The 21,573-nt window shown below is 38.6% G+C and overlaps 1 protein-coding gene across 1 annotated transcript; it reads right to left on the bottom strand.

Moving 5' to 3' along the window:
- Nucleotides 1-4,248: 4,248 nt before the first annotated feature.
- Nucleotides 4,249-20,870, bottom strand: LOC113680272 (uncharacterized). Its single transcript, XM_089206307.1, has 13 exons — nt 20,388-20,870; nt 17,833-18,605; nt 16,206-16,271; nt 15,996-16,085; nt 15,687-15,833; nt 14,129-14,221; nt 11,306-11,379; nt 10,455-10,599; nt 9,673-9,906; nt 8,853-9,078; nt 7,361-7,446; nt 6,508-6,618; nt 4,249-6,427 (listed from the first exon to the last, which is right to left on the bottom strand). The coding sequence occupies exons 2-13, from the start codon at nt 18,563-18,565 to the stop codon at nt 4,713-4,715; spliced, it is 3,720 nt and encodes a 1,239-aa protein (XP_089062433.1). The 5' UTR covers nt 18,566-18,605; nt 20,388-20,870; the 3' UTR covers nt 4,249-4,712.
- Nucleotides 20,871-21,573: the final 703 nt, after the last annotated feature.

The raw sequence follows: 21,573 nt of genomic DNA, 5'->3' as shown, positions 1-21,573 counted from the left end.
AAAAGAAAGGAAACAATGAAACAGGATAAAACAAAAAGCAAAAACGCCAATCCACAAAATGAATTCCCGCAAAATATTTCTGCTGCACAATAACCTACACACGTAATAAAATCACAAGCTAACCTGAATATGAAGTTTATTTCATAAGCTTGTTCCTGATCCATAACCATTTCTCTCTTCTTTCTTGATCGCCAGGTGGGTGATCCACATGAAAAAAATCCAAACAGTGTAAATATAACGTTGAAGAAAATGACAATGAAGATTTGTTTGGGGAGGAGGGATATGGTGGGAAGAGGGGATTTGTGGGGAATCGGGGAGTGGGGTATTGGGGAGAAGTGGAGAAATACACGGGATTTTATCACCGGATATCTAATTCGGATGAAGAACTCTCGAAAATTATTGCAGTGTTGTTTTTTTTGGTATGATTCAAATTCATTTCCCATCTCAAGGAGTAGTAATTTCCGTGATGTTTCTACATGGCTTTGATAACCTTTTCAATGTACCACGTTAGCTTCAAGACTGGGAAAAATTTGATCAAACACGGAAGTTAACGGTTCAAAATCTACTGATCTACTGATTTTTTTTCTTTACAGTCATCTACCTTGTCCCTACATGGGAGTGTTTCTCCTCTCGAGAAAATGAATCCTTCTGGAATGTTGCCGATCCATCTGTATTGCAAATGTTTTTAAGGATACTCCATTACATATTGCTGTGTATAACTCAAGTGTAACTAGCACGCACATTTAAAATTGGGGCTTTTTCTCTGAGGTAAATTGTCATTTTCTTGCGAACGAGCACGGTGACCTATTAATTTTTTTAAGAAAATTGGCATGGTCCGTTAATGATATGAAAAATGTAGACAGATGTGTCTTAATGAACGCATCCTAAACAAGTTCAGCTTCTTAATAAAGCTATCACATTTCTATCTTTTGACTTCCACAAGTAAGTTTACGATGTTCTATTAAAGAGCTAAAACAGCTTCTAATGCCAAAGGAATCCAAAATTATCGCAAGGCCAGCGGATGAGGGTAAGAGGAGAAAATAAGACATGGACTCAGAATACGAGACGATGGCGAAGAGCGATTGTTAGAAAAAATCAATGGCAGATCGAGATCCTGGTTTAGGGATCGGTCATAATTTAATCCCAGGGGAGGGGAGGGGGAAGTAGGAGGATTGTGGTTGTGTCACAATAGAATTAACCTGATTCCCCCCCCCCCCTCCCCGGCCACAGCACTTTGCAGTATTTCAATGACCCCCTCATTGTCCATCAATTTTCTGTATTCCCCCTTTATACTTAACAAGCGACGACTGATCCCTCCGAAATAATAATTATTCCCTAAGGTAACGAAGTTTTCAAAGTTTGCCTAAATCAGTCGCTGAGGTATAAAATTTAAATATGCTGGAGATCGATATTTCACCCGACAAAGCCAGGAGCCCATTATCCCTCGGTTATGGAATCTCTATTGTGACTGGGCGTCTTTAAGTTACCCTTATTTTCAAATCTTTTTAGTATTAAATTTTCCCCCAAACAAAAACATGCAAAGCCTAGTGAATTAGCTTCATGGAAAATTGAAGTTTTTCAATGTCGTATTTACATTTACTCGAGACAAATTTCCTTACACCGTTCAGTTCACCGACAAATTAGAAGAAATTAAAATTAAAAGGCGAGATTGGCTCATCGACACATTATACCTACTAAAATTTAGTCGAGGCTCTTGAAAAGGGCACTGAATTGTTGATAACATTTATAGAGTGTAAGAGAATGAAATTAAATAACTTACTCGAGCTCTGGAAAGACATAGACTTCTGTTACTTCACGTTTCACTCAGTTGGTTTGTGGTCGCGGTCCGGTCACCCACGTGCTTCGGTTTATTTCCCTCCAAAACCGATATTTAAGGCCATCCAACATCAGGGGTTCAACTGACTGGCATTAGGACTACCTAACGCTTGTTACAAAATGATTTTTCTCACCAAAAGGCGTAATTTTAAGCCAAATAGGCAACGGAAGCTCGAAGCTCTACGTTCAAAGTTTCATACACAGCTAAAATGAATATCAATTGAGTGTCAACATATTAGCAATGCAAATCAAACATTCAGTTATCTCACGGTCAGTCTTCTGAATGAAGTTATAGGAATGGTACGTGTGATTTCTGCTGTTGATAATTTTAGTTGCTCGTATGTTATTCGGGAAAAAATATATAATGACAGGAATAAAAAACCAAAAATAAAACAAATTAGAATAAAGAAAAACAATAGCTTGTTAAAAAAATTGAAGTTAGAAAGTAGAATCTGAAAACCAATTCCCAAAGGCATGAAAACCAGAAGAGGGCTAAACTCAATGCTCACCTGAAAAAGGAATCCAACTCGGGCCGCTGTATTGATTCGTACTCTGCCGCAGTCTTTTACTCTTCAAACCAATCAAGAAATAGACTGATTTTAGACCCAGCCTGCGAGAAAAGCTCACATTGGAGCAGCAACACGAGTGGCAACGTCCGCGCGTTTCATGGGCGCGAGAGGTATACGACGGGGAACTTTCGTTCACTCACTCTACCAGCTGGAAACACGTAGGCTTCATCGCTCTTGTCGCAACGCCCACAAGAGCGTGCTTGCGGGCTACTGTAGACTGCAAACGACAGTGAGCGTCACTACATGATTTGACTGCCATGAATATCAAACAAGACCATAAATTTCAATATAAAAAAATCGTGTATAGAGAAATTTTCAATTGAGCGTCGGGAGTAATCCGGGATTATTTGCTGGTGCTTTACCTAGGTCTGTGATTGGTCTAGAAAACTCCCGCCATCCTCTAAACCAATCAGACCCTAAACAAAAACAATTGTGACATGGTCACTCGCGTTTCCCCCGCTTTTGTCAGTTTGCCTGCTTCTACTTTGACGCATGACATTTGTTATGATCGTCATTACTTTGATTTTCGTTTTACGACTGTAAATTTATAATTGCTGTTTCATCTGATCTACCGCAAACCTTGCATAGGAAGCCTGGTTATCTTTAACCCTAACATCAGTATACATTTTCTCCACACTGTTCTCTATACATTTCCTATTGTGCTGACAAAGAGAATTTGTTTAACAATCAAGAGCTTCTTTAGTTGGTGATCAATTCCTCTTTTCTCATGACTTCAATGTTTGTTTTACGGGTTGATACTGATAGGAGAAATTAGTTGCTAATCAATCTTAGGGGTTAAAGGGTTAAGAGCCTATGAGGCCAATTGAACTCTACTATGCGTACCGGCATACAAAGGGAAGGAAGAGAGGAAATATTTGAGTACAAAGCGCAATACTTGGTGTAAGAAGCCCATTTACGAAAGAAGAGGTTAGAATCTAAACTCCGTAGAAAATTGTATTTTATGGAGTTTCGGATGTCGTTACGGCGATGTGTGGTAAGCGTTGCCAAAAAAACGTAAGTTATTTTCCTCTAAGACTTTTGCTAATAGCTCGATGCGTTAACCGTTTTTGACGAGACAAGTGCGAGAGGCACATGGGGTGGGCCACACGCAATAATCGTCTCTCGAGCTCTTCCTGATCTCCTCTATCTTGCGCCAGGCTCTATTTGCCTCAAACCTTAAGCCTCAGCGTGAATGCGCTATAAGACACGAACTTTTAAAACTCATCTCAGAGTAAGTGTTAACCACTGAGTTGAAAACGTAATTTAGCCACCGTAAAGGGTAAAAAAGCTGACGTTTCGAGCGTTAACCCTTCGTTAGCCCATCGTTAGCCCATCGCTCTGACGAAGGGCTAACGCTCGAAACGTCAGCTTTTTTACCCTTTACGGTGGCTAATTTACGTTTTCAACTCAGTTGTTAACACTAAATTACCTGCTATACTCTCCCACAAACGCAGCACCACAGTTTCTTTAGAAACTTACCCCCTTTATTCATCTCGGAGTTACTTGGGCATTATATCATTGTTTCTAACGACAAGTTTTTTTTATGTTTACGGGACTGGAGTTTTTGGGCTGCCAAGCTGTGACGTAGCTTGGATTTGAAATACAAGTGGGTCTTCAACGGAACGATTTTCTGTGCTCCTTACGTGACATAGCTTAAACTGCTGCCCTACTTTATGTATAATTGCCGCGAAAATGACCGGCAAATGGAATATCTAGCTCTGAAAGAGATACTGGTCATGTGGATTCATCAGATAAGTGCGTTTTCGTAAACCGGAATCATAGGGGGTGCATGTTGTTCTAATAACCGTACCAACTACGAAAACCCAAAACAAACGACACAAACGCCATCTCTAAACTTCTTTAATGATCAGCCGACTTAATTGAAGGTTGGGACAGAGTTCATCGTCTTCAATTACAAATACAATACCTAACGGAAACCTAAATTGGCTAAGATTGTTCATGTTATAAACGATTTAGACTATGGATAATGGTCAAAAGCATAACTTCGATATCAAGTCTTGCACAAAAACTAGTAATTGAAACTAATTGATTTCAGAGGAATTATCCTCCTAGAATAGTCTAACATTTGAAATAAAAAATTCATCTCATTTTGAAACAGTAATAATTTATTTTTCCAAGTTATGTAAAAATTCTGACAGTTAGTGGCAGGTTTTGATTCTATTTTTCATTTCCGTGATCTGCTGCGGCTCGTGCAAAGCGTCACTAACTGCACTCTGATTGGCTCTTCACAGGAGTCCATTAATCATGTAAACACCAAGCCTCCCTCATGAAAGTCTTTTGCCTAGTTTAGGTCACCAAGTGGTGTACATGACCCAGGTTATTGTAAGACACTCCGACATCAGCATGCTCAGGTCCAAGATTTTTAAGCTTAATAGCCAGCGCCCTCCCGAAAAAGTCTTTCGCCTGCCTTAGGTCACCCAGCTGACTGTGTACATGACCCAGGTTATTGCAAGACACTGCGATATCATCATGCTCAGGTCCGAGATTTTTAAGCTTAATAGCCAGTGCCCGCTCGTGACAGTCTCTAGCCTGGTTTAGGTCGTCTAGCTGACTGTGTACACGACCCAGGTTGTTGTAAGACACTGCGACATCAGCATGCTTACGTCCGAGAGTTTTAAGCTTAATAGCCAGCGCCCTCCCGAGAAAGTCTTTTGCCTGGTTTAGGTCACCCAACTGGCTGTGTACATTACCCAGGTTATTGTAAGACGCTGCGACATCAGCATGTTCAGGTCCGAGATTTTTAAGATTAATAGCCATTGCCTGATTGAGAACGTCTTTCGCATGCCTTAGGTCACCCAGCTGACTGTGTACAATTCCCAGGTTATTGTAAGACGCTGCGACATCAGCATGCTCAGGTCCGAGGTTTTTCATGTAAACATCCAGTGCTCGCTTGTGACATTCTTTTGCCTGGTTTAAGTCACCCAGCTGACTGTGCACATTACCCAGGTTATTGTAGGACGCTGCGACATCAGCATGCTCAGGTCCGAGATTTTTAAGCTTAATAGCCAGTGCCTTCTGGAGACAGTGTTCCGCTCGCCTTAGATCACCCAGTTGACGGTGTACGAGACCCAGGTTATTGTAAAATGCTGCGACATCAGCATGCTCAGGTCCGAGGTTTTTCTTGTAAACATCCAGTGCTCGCTCGTGAAAGTCTTTTGGCTGGTTTAAGTCACCCAGCTGACGGTGCACATTAGCCAGGTTATTGTAAGACGCTGCGACATCTGCATGTTCAGGTCCGAGATTTTTAAGCTTAATAGCCAGTGCCTTCTGGAGACAGTCTTTTGCCTGCCTTAGATCACCCAGTTGACGGTGTACGAGACCCAGGTTATTGTAAGACGCTGCGACATCAACATGCTCAGGTCCGAGATTTTTAAGCCTAATAGCCAGCGCCTTCTGGAGACAGTCTTTCGCCTGCCTTTGATCACCCAGTTGACGGTGTACGAGACCAAGGTTATTGTAAGACGCTGCGACATCAGCATGCTCAGGTCCGAGATTTTTAAGCTTAATAGCTAGCGCTCGACGGAGACGGTGTTCCGCTCGCCTGAGGTCACCCAGCTGACGGTGTACAAGACCTAACTGAACTTTCAATGCTGAACTTTCAGCTTTAAGCGTCCTGACAATTGGAATCGCACAGGGAGTTTCTTTGCCTTCGTCGAAGAATCGCTTGGCTGTTAGACGGGCCAGCTGAGAATTTCCACTTCCAGGATTTCCAGCTTTGAGCGCTTTGAGGTGTTGTGTGACTTTACCAACCTCCGATCCGCGAGGGGAGACGTCTTGTGTAGGTTCAGGAGGAAGAATGCAAAACGGGGAGACTTCGGTTTGCAATTGTTCTTCAAGAGTCTGTTGTTGATTCCCTTTTCCTTCAATTTCTTCGTATTTTTGTTGGAGTTTCGATCTGTTTTCTTGAGGATCCTCTTCTTTTTCTTTAAGTTTCGTTTCGTTCTCTTTAACCTCTTGTTGAAGGTCGTCAACTTTCTCTAGAACTTCATGATTTGGTAGTCCTAAAATTGTCGAAAGTGATGTATGGTCATTTTTGTTACCCGCATTGCCTACACATAAGGCAAATATTCCATTTTCTTGCCTTGATCAACTTCATCTGTGAACACAGAATCGTTTTTTCCTTCGTCTTTTTTAGCTGATTGAAACTGTTTCTCTGATTCTGTAGAGAAACAGTTTTCCCAATGATTGCCGTCTGTGGAGATTACAACAATTTGTCGGTTTTAAGAAACTTAGCATTTTGTAACCTTTTGTCTAACTCCCTCCACATATGTACACACTGACACATAAAATGTGCACGAAAGGGTCAGTGTTAGCAAGCATATAATGTCTCAACTGGCTATACATTTTGGCCTGCTAAATCCCTTCGCGGCCTTCCTTGCATATCAACAATGGACGCACCAATTGTCTCGAACAGGCTCCTCCGCTCAGTAAGTCCTGCTCTCTAAAGCACATTATTATAACCGGAGATCACATACCGATCGAACCAAGAGAGTTTTGGAGTCTCGCACTTAAAGCCTGAGTCCCTTGCCTTGTAATCAAGATTAAACGTTGTAATCAAACATTCAAAATTTGGTACTTCGCATAATACTTTTCTCCTCTTTCCAAGTTTCCAATATTTAAAAAAATCCCGCATATCTTGAGCTTGAGACATCGTCCAGTGGGGAGGACTTATTGCAGCGTGATTCCGTTTTTTGCAATTTGGTACGCGTCTCCTTAATTAATTAAGATTTACTTTAATGAACTGTATAGAGAAGCATCTCTTAATTTAAATGGGAGCATTTATTCACTGCAATTTTTTCAAGTCTTTGTAATTTCAGGAGAATGGTGAGTGTTCCTCTAGAGATATTTATAATCCATTTCCTTACATTTTGGGGACTTTTTAAATTAGCTTAAGGGCATTAAAGAAATTAGAAAGGCTTATCTCGTTTACTTACTTGATTGATTTTTTACTGCCTCTGCAAGCTCTAAAATATGACTTGCTTTTAATTGTTCTTCATTGACGCTCAAATCTTCAGACAATCTAAGCATAAAAATCAAATTCAGACTTTTAATTACTAGCTAATTATGAGACAAATTTCAGTTGGGTTCACTTTCCAGTTAATGTTGAAAATAAAAAAAACTGTTGGTACTGAGAAACTCTAACCAAAATTCTCAATTAATATGGCTAGTTTTTATTGATAGCTGGTGCTTGGTGGGTTCTTAATTTGTTGTCTGAGTGTTTTGTGATTGTGTGTTTTTTATTTTGGGGTAAGTCCAGTATTTTCTATTAATAATGGAAAGTGGACCGAGTAGCGTCCAATTTGGTCTGTAATTATAGGAGTGTTAACAAAATCAGACGATCGCGAGGCGGGAGTCCATGTGTTTATCATGAGTATGAATACAGACAAAATTGGACGGCACGAAGTACTGTTACCAAGTAATCAAAACTATGACAAAATTTGAGAATGAAACTAGACATAGGTTGTACGTTTTCATAAAAAAAAACAACAAGCAACTTGGCGATATGCAAGACAACAGCGCACACATGATGCGTTCTGTCCACTTGCACAGGCATGACGTATTAACTGTCCCCTTAACTGTCCTATTACATTTTGTTATAATTTTGATTAACTGCGATCGAGAGAGAATAACAGTCCCATTGTGTTTTTCTAGCTGCGATTCAATACACCCCAATACACCCAAATATAAAGTACAGCGGAAATGACGACCTAGTCGGTTATAAAGTTACATGAAGTTCAAGTAAACACCGAACATTCTTGGGGCCAATCAGTCCACTTTCGTGGAGAGGTAAAAAAAATCACGTGCCTCTCTACTAGGGCTATCAACTAACCTGCAGTGACACGAGCTTCAGATCTTATTAACAATTGCTTATATGAGTCACCAGTCATTTCCAGTCTAAACTGTTACAGATTTAAAGTTACTGTAGTATGTTTCAAAGTCTCAAATGTAAATACAACTACCTTTACTTTTGAGATAAAAAATTTAAGATGTCATTTTTTTTTGCTTAAAAAGTAGTCCCTAAGGAATTGCAGTTGTAAAAGAAATTCGAATTATGCTCCTGAAACAAAGTAAATAGGTTAAAATCAAACATCAAATTGAAGCAACTTCTTCAATTTCTTGACTTACTAGTTGTAGTTGCTGGCAAATTCTCATTAAATGGTAAACTCCTACGAAGCAGCCACTTGTCAAGGTTTCAAAGATACATGCAGTTGAATGTGCTCTTCGTTACAGTAGTAGGTGCGAAAAGGACAGTGTAAATTGAGTCCTCTTTGCTTTCCAGAACTTGAGTCACGCTTAGCCTCAGCCTCAACTGGGATTTTTGATTCGGATAGCCCCTTACCCCATAATCATATTATCATAATTGGTTTATTTTCAATGCCATTATGATAGTTTAAAATGAGTATTTAATGGAAATATACACGATACCTTTTACTTATGGACTCAAGGTACTGCGCAGTATCTTCGTGGCCAAATGCTCTCGCAACATCCTCTGGTAATGGAGAAGTATACCTGTAGGCGTTGAAGACCACTTTTCCAGCTGACGAATTGAAGACTAATTCAATGAACTGCCGAGTATTAGTTTCCGCTGCTGTATACACCAACAGCAGTAAGCCTTGAAATGAATTTAGTGGATTCCCTGAATTTGTGCACCCTATGAAAGGAATTTTGATGAAGACTTTTGGTGTAATACGATGATAAAACGATATCCAGATAGTTCACTACGATCATTGGACAATTTACTCCTCATCTCGAAACAAATAAGGATTCTATCCCGTTTAGGGCTAGTGTATTGTTGTGAGGGGTGGTTGTCGTAGCGAAAATTTTCTATATGCGGCCTGCCAAATTTAGAAGTTTGCTCGAATTGAAATCTCCCCCATGTATTTAGACCCAGAGATAAAATAAATATCTTACAAACCTTGTTTTTTCGGTCCGCATTGTAAGTTATGGAACCTTGTTTTTTTTTCCGCCCAGATCTATGACCCAAGCACGAAGCGCGCGGGCCATACAATGTAAATCTGAGCGGAAAAAACTCTTTCCGTAACTTACTGTGGGGACCTCGAAATCGATTAGTAAGAGGTGTATTTCAAAGGAAACCTACTTACAGCCACATGCATCTCGCCAAAAAACCCAACACGCACTAAATGGATTCCAATAATCTTTTTCGAAAGTCCTTTATGTGTTTTTATAACAAATTCAACGTTTACTTGGGATTGATGAAAGACGTCAACTTGTCTCTCATGCTTACCTGAACCACGGGATTTCGTCTCTTTTTCTTTGCTATAAGTGGAGTACCCTTTACAAGCAGTTTTCCATGTTTCGAAGAAGGTGTGAAGCTGCTCTTTGTCCTGGACTATTTGCTTGAGAAGCTCTTTGCGTTCATTGAAATAATAAATTTCTGTCTGCCCAAGATAACTTGATTTGCCAGTCCTGTCACTTTTTCCATTCACTTTTACAGTGACCCAACCTTCTTCCTCAGCGTCTGGAATTCGAAGATTCAAAATTTACATCTTGATACCATTTATACTACTGTGCAAAACAATGATGTTATGACTATCATCTCAAAAGCAGTTCACGGCATTGAAAACAAACTGACAAAATGTGGGTTTATGAAAACAAACCGTGTCAAGTTTTCGTCCTGTTTAAGTCTCAGATATAAAAGATCTGTATAAAAATCTTCCCGGTCTCATGAAATGGGTTGTCTTAAAATTTTTTGAGTGAGTCGTAATCTGTGGGTTAGTTTTAGAGACTCTTGCTTGAGTCCAAATTCATTTCACTACAAACGATATGGGTTCCAGCTGAGTCAAATCTAAAAAAAGCGAACTTACACTGTACATGCAATCACATGCCTGCTTGGTTTTTCGTAACAAAGTTAAAGTGGTTAAGTAGCTGGCCTTAGCAAAAAATGGTTTCCAAGTTTGGCATTTAACATAGGACGTCCATGCGTGCGCATTGCTAAAATTTCTAACATCAAGCTCAAACATCACGAGTATTTTAATACTTGACTCAAATCAAGATAACTTTACTTACAAGGAATTCTTCTTCCAACAAGGCAGTTTGTCTTATGTTTAACTCCATTCAAATCAATAGAGCCTAGACCACAAAACTTAGCAGTTCCAGAAGTAATGTCTGACGGTAAGTCTGGTTCAAAAGTGAACCAGCAAGATCCTCCACCCTATTTAGGAAGAACCGCAAAACTATCTTAAATTTCAAGAAACATACATCTGTAATTATTTTTATTGGACATTCACACAGTTATACTTAAAGCTGAGAAATTTCTGAAATGTGATTGGCCAGGGAAAGTAGTATTTCAGGCAAATTTGAAATACGAAATAGTAAATTTCTAATTTTTAAACAATAGCGGAAAGATTTCCCGATGTGACGCGAAAGACCGGCTACAACTTAGGGAAAAAACAGAAAATGAAAAGGATCTTTTTTCATTTACACATTTCGGATTTTGGAGATTATGGAAGGAACACAGTACTGTATAGGTTTATCGGTTTGTAACCCCTTTATGGCTTTGGAACAGTTGGAATTCAGTTCTAAAAGTAAGTAAGTTTGCTATTAATGTTTATTGATGTACTGCTCTGTGAGTTTTAGTTGCTCTTAATCAGATAGATAACTGTATTGATTTACCACGTGGCTTACGCCATTTTTCATGCTCTGATAATTATTAATTCAATTCGAAGATTTTCAATCGCTTAAGCGCTGTTTTCCGTTTCATTATGTGTAATGTAACGCTTAAATTTCAGATCGAATAAAAAAAGAATTTAAGAATTATTTGGCTAAATTAAACAATTTACGGGACTCCATCGATCTGGTTTAGGTTTCACTCTGATGGAACATCAATAAAAGCTTATAAAATTAAAATTTCCTTTTACCTTCAAAGGAGTCTTGGCTGGTTCAATGCTTACTTCATAACAGCTATTCCCCGATAGATTTAGAGACAAATTTCCTTAATAACAGGATAAGTGAAAAAAATAATAGTCTTTGATTTAGTGAAGAATGATGGTTCCATTTACCATAGTGCCTGCCTCTGTCACACACCTGTAATAAGGGTTAGTTGATCTCCTTTCCTTTGCTCACACATATAGACAAACCAATTGTTTCGCAGAATGTAATCAAAATAATCGGAGATTCCTATCCTTAAAATGCAAAAACAGAGGCACTGAGTGCGGTAAAGTCAAAACTATGAAGACCATGGGTTGAAGCTCCTGGAAGCTCTGTGATGGGAAGGGCGTCCCCCTTCAATTTTACAGCTAAAGGCCTCTATAAAGATGCCATTTCCTCAAGCTAGAGATCACCAACAATTGCAAACCTTACTAAAGCGAAGTTTTCACACTCATATCGTGATGCCCGAGAGGTAAAACAAAACCCTGAGATACCCAAGTAAATAGCAAAGTATTGCTTTAAAATGGTAAACAGGAAGGAACCGAAATTTCACACCGAAAAAATCACATGATGAGGCGCCACGTGTTTTTCTTCTCTGTGATTTGGCTCATTTTTTGCCCCGTTGGATATACGCCAACTAAATATAACATTTATAGAAGATGTATAAGCCAACCTGGGGCCCGGATATGGAATTTTCATGAGTCTCAAGAGGACCAAATCATCGAAATTCATGTGTTTTATTCTGGCACTGACTTCAATTCGTATTGCGAGATTAGCCATATTTGCATTGCAAAACTGAACAGTTGTGGATTTTCCCCAAGAGACCTTCATTACTTGCAGAGGAACAATGAAATGTTTAGAGTTACTTGTGTGAAATTTCAACCGGTGATTAGCTAAGCTGTAATGAGGATGCAGTGGAAATTGGAACTTTATGTCCTACAGGCTTCCGTTTACTTCATGTTTCTCGACATGATTCTATCACCTTTGGAGGTGGCATTGGATTTCTATTCAAGGAAAGCCTTATTGTAAACACTCGTATTAGCGAGAATTTTGAGACTTTTAGCCAATGGACATTTGCTTGAAGAACATCGAGTGTGTTCGTATCCTGTGTATTTATCATCTTCCAGACGATAGCACCTATCCACTTTTATCTGAACAATTCTCTCGATTTTTAGAGCTATTTTTAGCTGAGTACTCCAAGAGCCTAATAATTGCGGATGATTTCAACCTTCACCTTGGCGATCCTCGTGACAGAAACGCCAAGCGTTTTTTAGACATAATGGATATTTTTGGCCTGAGACAACATGTCTATAGGGCCACTCACAAAAAAGGCCACACCCCTGATCTACTTATTACTAGATCCGAGGGCTCATGAATCAGTCGTGTTATAATTAGGCATTCTGGAATCGCCGATCATTATGCAGTGCACTGTGATTTGCGTCTGTAGAAACCTTGCTTTGTTAAGAAAACAGTAACGTCTCGCAAGCTCTGCTCTATCGATATGGACTCTCTTTGTAGGGATATTTGTGATTCCAGTCTCTTCCAGGATCAATCTGAAGATTTGAAAGCCTTTACTGAACAATATGACGACATTTTGTGCTCTATATTGAATAACCTGGTAATAACAAAAGGAGACGTCTAGAGCAGAAGTGGCGCAAAACGAAGCTAAAGTGCGACCTTGAGCGCTATGTGCTCCAATCCCTGTTGTTAACAATCTGATTAGTACTCTGAAAACTACCTACTATAGGAAGCTCATCAAGGAACACTCTGAGGACCAAAACGTTCTATTCTCCACTGTAAACAAACTGCTTCAAAAGGAAGCTACAAAACGTTATCCGCCTTCCCCTAATACTACCACTCCAGCAAATTCTTTTGCTGACTTCTTTGCAGGGAAGATTGACGCTATATATTATACGCTTGAAGAGAAACTGGTAAACGTGGGTCGAACTGACATAATTTCTCCTAGATGCCATTCTGAATTCTGTGATTTTGCTATGGTTAGTCAAGCCTCTATAAAAGAATGTATTTGAAAGTCAGTGCTTAAGTCGTGCAGTCTTGATCCTTTACCTGCTTCAGTGATGAAGAACTGTTTAGATATATCCTATAACGAAAATCGTCAACTCATTTCTCTCTTCTAGAACCATACCTGATGCATTCAAGATTGCCGAGCTGTTACCAGCCCTTAAGAAATCTGATGCTGATTTGACAAACTACTCTAATTCTAAGCGCTCACTTCCATCTTTTACTCAGGAACTTTCAACTATTCCGAGATCTAGAACAGTTACTTATGGAAATAGGGCGTTTTCCATTGCTGGACCAACGCTTTGGAATGAACCGCCAATTTCTTTAGGAAAGGCTGCCGAAATCTATTCTTTTAGGCGTCAACTGAAAATCCGTCTCTTCAAGAAAATATACTTTTGTTAGAATATTTGATTTTCTTATAATGTTTAATTAGTTAATAAGTGCATTCATTATAAACACATTTTGTTATTAGATGAATTGTAAATAGAATTGAACTGTTATTAGTATGAATTGTAAATAGATATTGTTCGATGATTTCGTATGATGATTTTGTATAATGATTCTTAAAGCGTTATGGACAATTAGTGTAATAACACTGTATAATTAAACTTATTATTTTTAAATAACTTATAGTGGAAAATATCTTTTCTTCCTTTGTGAGGGAAAGCTCCCCAAAAAAAAACTGAGAATATTTTGCAAAGGAAGTGAATGATCGCTGAATATGGGAGGTTTTCAGCAAAATACATGAGCCATGCTGGAATCTCTTTCAACCTATAAACTACAGTACTTACCATTATTATCACATCTGTCAGAATTATTCGAAAAGGGGAACCATGACTTCAAAGATGACCACCAATTACTTCCTCTATTGCAAGCAGCAGTATCTGTCAATTAGGAACAACGGCATTTTGAATGAGCATGTAATCTAATTTCAATTTGTTCCATGACTGGTTTACAGAAATTTCCTTATAATTAATTTCCTAGTTTAATTTTAAGACCACAACCTTCCCCAAATAATATCGATGACCTTAATCACATAAATTTGCAATAAAGTTTAGATATAACGCGCGCTGTCATTGGTTGTAGGAGCGTGTTTTAACAGAGTACAAAACACGGAGCTGAGCTAAAGCTGTCACGCCCTCTGCCAATTTGTGCAATGTCCGACCATTTCCTGGACTTCTCCGGTATAAAGATTTGCTGATCAAATTAAAAAACCTATTCGACAGTTTGAAAGGGATGATGTCTCTTTAAGTAAATTAATGCGGCATCAAATCTCTCTGCACAACTAAAACTTCTGTACAGTTTCAATACAGAGAGGTCAGTCTTTAAACAGTGAGGTGATTTTTCGATATTCTCATCGCCGGGTTGCTTCGCAATTTTTCTATCAAGTTTGCGTATTAAAATTTTACTGATACAGGTTACTTGGAGACCGTTGCTGGAGATCAACTGAACATCGGAAACAGAAATCCCTCGCACGGTTTTTTAGGTTGGTACTTTAGGAGTCTTTGGACCAAATGTCAAGGCAATCTGCGAAGTTTGCATACATAATTAATGCATTTAAAGAAGACATATTTGTAAAAAAATAATTAGGTTTCACTTTTTCGGTTGACCACATTTCAAGTTATATCAACCCCATGAAAACTGAAAATGCCAACCACCAATGGAAACACACAGGCATCCTGCGCAGTCTCGGGAGACTCTCCCAAAAACATATTTTGCCTGTGACAGACATTTAGTTCAATTTCGCTGACCGGAAATTTTGATTTCAAGGTTTTCTATTTTTAATTAAGAAGCAACCTAAGTACTCCGTGGCGTTAACGCTCGAGATATCAGCGGTGGCCAATTTACGTTGGCAACTCAGTTGTTAACACTAAATTATTCGCTTTCCCCATTCAAAGTCTAGTTTTATACACAGACAGAAGCACAGATCACTTCCTGCAGGAACCAGGTTGTTTCGTTGCGAGAAACACGGTCATTCACGGTGTCATTATATAATTGGCTAATCATACTTTTGCGGGCTAAATCATTCGTACAAAAATATGTTTTGTAAATAACTCCCACGAGTTTCAATATTTTGCGAAACTTTCTCGTGGAAACTGTGGTAACAATAATACTGCTTAGTTTGATAAAAAAAAAATTGGCCCTTAAAAATCTGCTATATTCTCGACTCATGGGAATTTACGTAAGCATACTTAAACCGTATCATAGGCCAACACATCTCCCACAGAGAAACAGTGAACTCCCTCACATGAGTCTCTGAGTTATCAAGCTTAAGTGAACTTGGACTTATCAGTGGGTTAATTTTAGCCCCATGAAAATTTCTCTACAGAAGTTATGTCCTTCACATACCGTGGGCGGACTGTAAAGTATGCTGATAACCCATTGCCAAATTTCCCTCCAACTCTTGTTGTCGTTCAATCACCATTCCATTTTCTGAAGTGGTTCTCCCATTTTCAATTTCAGTTGCATGATGATAAAGTGGCATTTTTCTTTTACCTATTACGATATGTTAAACGATGAAGATAATTAAGAATAGTCACAAGAGAGAGCAATTGTATTCGTACTAATGTCATCAAATAATAACTATCAAATAATAAGGGTGTCGTGAGTAAAATGAATTGACATAATTAAGTTTCGAAGGGTATGTTAAATACACACCTTGAGCGGATGTGTCCTGATCCACAGAGTGGTTTGAAGGTTCTTGTTGCCATGTATCCTTGCTGGAACTTGATGTTAATGTACCACCATCTGCCATGATAAAAAACCCACCGCTGATCAAATTCTTGTAAAAGAGGTCACTAGACAGGATATCAAAAGTCTTTATAGATGTGCTTCAGAGAACAAAAATCTCTAGTTTTGTATATTTACCTTGTTTAGAACAATCCTTCTGTTTTTCTCCTTTTAATGCTGATTCCCCTCCTCCATTTCTTTCATCTGGTTTTTAGTATACAAAAGGAGAAAGTTGCGATCTCTGTGGCCATTTAGCATGGGAAATATCAAAAGAGTTTGCCATTTAAGAAAAATTATAAGGAAAATGTTTGCCCTCCAGAAGGAAAATGATGAATCGCATTTTGGAAGTTAACATAGGTACAATAATTTTGGGTTTGATCAAATCAATAATTATTCAAGGACTGCACGCTGCACATCCTTACATACATTTTCCTGTTAACTCAGTCAACACTGTTGTCAAACCAGAGCTACGATTGAATGTCAATCAATCAATCAATCCTTTATTTAAACACGTGACACCTAGGAGTACAGAAGTTCTCGTTAAAACGTGTACGTGTATGTACAATTAGAAATAAAGCATAATTTCTGTAAGAATACAAATAATAAGTAAATCTATTAAAAAACTAAAAACAGGATCGAAAATCATGGACAAGAGCTATCAATTAAAAGTTACAATATTAACAATATTAACAATATTAACAATAACGATATTTACAATCACTACCATTAAGCCATGTGGGCTTTAAGAGAACGCTTGAATGAAGCAATATCTTGAGATTCTCTGAGTCTAGGGGGTAGCGCATTCCAAAGTTTGTGGATGTGGATGATGTGGTACTCTCTGGAGTAAGTAATGTGCTGGATCTTTGGATCCCTGTTGTGTCCGTAGCAGGGGTGTAACTAAGAAAATAGGCTGCCAGCTGAAATTTCAAGAGAGGCGTCTCAATGATAGAGAGCGGCAATTGTGAGTGTGTAACCTCAGAGGTGCCGTTTATGATATACCAAGCATTTGCCTGCCAAACATCCAGCCGAAAATTACTGCTTTTTCATCTATATTACCGGCAGCCTGCACTTAGTGACAACCCTGTGAAGGCGAAAAAACTCCAGTGCAACAATGGCTCTATCCTTCCATGAGTACCAAGGTGGGTAATCAACTTGAAGAGAAACCCGACGAAAAAGGCCTCGTTTATGTTTATCTCTAACTCAGCAAATACTCCGCCAAGCTCGCCTCATAGGAGCAGACATGTGAATTTCAATCGGAAAGTGTTCCCAAAACATTAAAATCAAAAGAATACCAGATGAAAACAACAATAAGGTGACAAAGACTCATGAATACTGCAGCACAAACAAGGCCACGGGACGAATATTCAGTAAATGATGTATAATCATGCTTAAGAGCTATTCTGAGAGAGTTACCACGATGGACTTGAATCAACAGCAATGTAATGCACTCCTGGACACAATTAGCTGGGACACTTCTCCAGAGAAACGTCTATGATGTTCCTCTGCTCCTCTCCCCCTTCCAGTGCTGTCATTTGTCAATCATGTGTCTATGCCATCTTGCAAACCAACATTGAAAGGGAAAGGGAAGGCAGAGATGTCCCAACAAATGTGTTTGGGAGTGTAGGCCAGCTCCTTTGTGGAAATTAATTTGGATTTCTGAAGACAATGAACCAGATGAATAAATTGTACATATTGCTGGTAACGTTCAAGACCTTAAAGATGACTTGCAAATACACGTACGCTGAACTAACCAAAAGTTACCAACCTGAAAATGCCCGTGTCCTATCAGTCTCTGAAAACAGGACAAAGGAAATCTGCTCGTTTCTGCCAAGAGTAATGGCACCCACAGCAACTGTCTCGCCCTCGACTGTGATTGTAATTGGAGCTCCAAGGCCTTTCCGATAATCTCTGTGAAATTTAGCGCTTTCCATCTTTCCGGAACTGTGGTCAGCGAGATATGTTTCTTCGTCCGTGATCCCCTTAACCTGGTATGGTCTTATGGCAAATGACTCCCCCCATTCTTCAACGACGTGACAGTATAATTCATGATTGCTTAAATCTTCCTTTACTTTAGTGCATAAGGGAAACGGACGGTGATTCATCAAACCGGAAGTATGTTTCCTAATCACGCCGAGTTTGTTGGGGTCAATAGGGACGATCGAGAGGTCTGATTTGAAGATCACTTTGTCGGACACCATACCAAGTAGTCTCTTTCGTCCTTTTTCAGTGTATTTTGACTTCTTGAAATACAAGTAGTAGCAACTCAAATCATCGGATGAAATTACCTTGTCGCTTGTGACCAGATGAATTTTTTTATCACACCTGGGAAAGAAGTCCTTTATGAGGCTCCCGGTACCAATGAACTTACCGCTCTGCCGAGGAATGTGTTTCCATATCCCACAAGTAGCTAAAATGCACTTATCTTCCCTTCTTTCGTTGTCTTTTCTCGATGCATGTACAATCGTCGGAGCGTAGGAGGCTCCACTCGAATGTGACATTCCTTCGTCATCAGACCCTCATTTTCCTATCTTTAAAAATCTAGGAAATGACCGAGGATATGCATATCTCAGCATGGCGCCAATACAATTAATCTTTCCCAGAATGATCGCATTCAAATTAAAAACTCCGTACGATACGTCATTTTGATGAGACGTAGAGTTATTTCATAAAATTTAAATTTAAAATATTGCTAGGGAAGAAAAAAACTAGAGGATATGTACAACCCGTCACATATAAAAAAGTGAGTTGCCATGTGAGATGATGACTTCTGCATCACTAACCATATCAAGGCCAAAATCAGCAATGTCTAAACAGCAAAAATTGTTTTGAAGACCAACAATTGATAGCCGGAATTAAACGACACGAATCTTTTCTGAAATAGATTTATCATATCTAGTATGTATCGAGCGGTAATTAGAGTTCTTTTATAAAGTAGCTCTTGTAAGATGTCGTTTGCCACGTGTATTTGTTTACTCGATCTGGCAGAGCATGTGACTTAAATCTGTAATGATAATTGAAATAAGCGTGTGTTCTATACATCTACTCACTGTTCCAGTTACCAACCTACAGTAAAACCCGAGTAATTCGACCTTCCATGAGAAACGAAAAACGAGAAAAAGGAAGTTTCATGTCATTGAGATTAGTGTTGAATTTCAATCCTGCTGTTAATAATTAGTAAGGAATTATGTATATACCGTCATACCGCATGACTTCAATTAAAAACCACATCCGTTTCGTAGAATGTTCGAACTCAAATTAAAAAAACCTCCGATTAAAATTCCATTTTTACAAGTTATAGGGTTTTTCCATAAAATCGAAATTGAAATATAAAACGTTTTAAGGGAAGAAAAAGCTTATAGGAACAATTCAACTCGTTATACATAACGCAGTGGTTCACCGTTCTTTTCTTCGATTTCTGCATCACTGGCCATAGGAAGGCTATAATAATCAATGTTTTGCCGGCACTAGCCTACAGAAATCATTTCTGAACTCGATTTCTTCTTTTAGTATGCATCGCGTAGTAATTTAAAAACCGGTTCGAGTTAGCGGAGGTTCATTTAATGGTAATTTCTAAACCGGTTCGAGTTAGCGGTGGTTTGAGTCATAGCGATTGGTGTTAATTTCAATCATCCTGTTTATATTTAATTAAGAATCAAGTATATACCATTCTTGCCCAATCAACAGTCACTTTCATATTTTAAGTTTGTTCAGTGTAAGAACGTTTAGCTCAGAAAGTTTAGATGTCTTACGTTTTCATACATGTAACACTTTCATATCGATCGTGATTAAATTAAGATTTGGACGTGTCAATCAGCTATGTTCTGACCCCTCGATACGTTTATCGAATGATCTTTTTACTCTATGTTCGAGTTCTCAGGGTAAAATTGAGCCAAGGTAAAGTTAAAGAAATTCAAGTTAACAGAGCTCTAGTTCCTTGATTTTATATGACCATGAAAATAGGGTCAAATCGAAGGGAAGTTCGGATCTTGTTCGTGTCAGCAGAGGATTCGGGGTTGGCATCGGTAGTGTTCTTCTTTATCAAGAAAACAATGCATAATTTCTCAACTCGAAAAACAGAATATTTTGTCGCAACGCAGTCAGTTGCCATGAGAACGGAACAGTGAGCATATTTAGTTCAAAGCGAAACAGCATGAATCTCACTTTCCCGACATACTTTTCATTAGAAACCAATTTTCGAGAAAGAGGTGAATCTCCCGGCTATAACAGACCTCTAGATTAAGGCAACGTGCTTTTCCAAAATCGTTCGAGCGTTCCCTTTGATTTATTGAGACAAATCGAATAAGAAGTGATGGAACTTACCGGCTTAGAAATCGAAGTTTTAATAACTGATGAGTGGAGCTCCTAAATCTTCACTGAACATGAAAAAAGTAGTTAAGATTAGCAATCTTCGGCAGAAACGCGAAGGTGAACCAGATACTATCCAAGCATTACGAAGTGTGTTCATCTCTTAATGTACATCGCAATTTCTATTTTTAACCTTAAACAGGAAATGGTTCATGCAATAAATCATATCTGGGTGAATTGAAATTGCAGACTAATTTTTCATTTTTCTAAACAGGTTGAGTTTACTCCATACTAGGTGAATAAAATATGTCAGATCTTCGAAAAGGAAACTAAAAGAGGATTAAACCAACGCAGAATAACACATGAGCAACAAAACTGGTTAGATAAATTGATCGATAAAAATGGCGGGCTTTGCACGATGAATAAAATATTGTGGATTCTTTGCAGTCTCCTAAACCACAACAAAAGCTCAATGAATTCAATTTTTGTCCTAAAAAAAGATGTGCAAAATTCTAAGACTGCCAACACTGCTTTAAATCGACTACAAATAGTATTAAGAAACTAAACTGGCCCAACGCACTTATCAATAATACTGGAAGAAAAAAAATAGTATCACTACTGCAATCTGTTCTCTAACGACGATCAAAGAGTTTAACTCTTAAATTTATTTAACTGTTGTTGTGGGTTGAGGCATTTTGCGCGCTTTTTTATGTACAAGATTAGACGCACAAAATATTTATTAACTGTGTATTACACTCCTCATATGTCACACAGTCACAATATATGTCTAAATTTTTTGAGATAAAAGTAATTGCCTATTCGCCAGAAACTGTAATATTTGAAGTTCACATCACGAACCATACGCTTACCATTTATTTATGTCAACTTCATGTACTTACAGTCTCTAAATGCAGGAGGTTTAGACCCTAAAGAATCCGAAGGTCTAAGGTTCCATTCCTTTTTGGGAGTCAGAGTTTTTTCTTTGTCCTACGCTTGCGACAAGACGAATATATCTTTCTCTATTTCTTTACCGAGCTCAAAACTTACCATCTCTCTTATTCTGTAGACAGCTTTTGTCTAATTCAACAAGCAGACCGTTTAAACCATTCAAACGAGGATTCTGATTGGATTATGAGAGTAAAAAACATGTTGACGACACTTTCTCTCGCTCCAAAAATTATGATTTGTTTTGAAAATAGAA

This window comes from Pocillopora damicornis, chromosome 5, assembly GCF_964200805.1.
Source record: "Pocillopora damicornis chromosome 5, jaPocDami1.2, whole genome shotgun sequence".
Taxonomy (NCBI): Eukaryota; Metazoa; Cnidaria; class Anthozoa; order Scleractinia; family Pocilloporidae; genus Pocillopora; species Pocillopora damicornis.
This window is presented reverse-complemented; position numbering and strand designations above follow the sequence as displayed.

Excerpts from the sequence above, each read along its gene's own strand:
- LOC113680272 (XM_089206307.1), bottom strand. The coding sequence starts at position 18,565 with ATGTCACATTCGAGTGGAGCCTCCTACGCTCCGACGATTGTACATGCA. Across the intron at positions 11,380-14,128 it reads TGACAGATGTGATAATAATG|GAAATTTGTCTCTAAATCTA; the intron begins GTAAGTACTGTA and ends CCTGTTATTAAG. Across the intron at positions 9,907-10,454 it reads TGTTGGAAGAAGAATTCCTT|ACGCTGAGGAAGAAGGTTGG; the intron begins GTAAGTAAAGTT and ends TTCGAATTCCAG.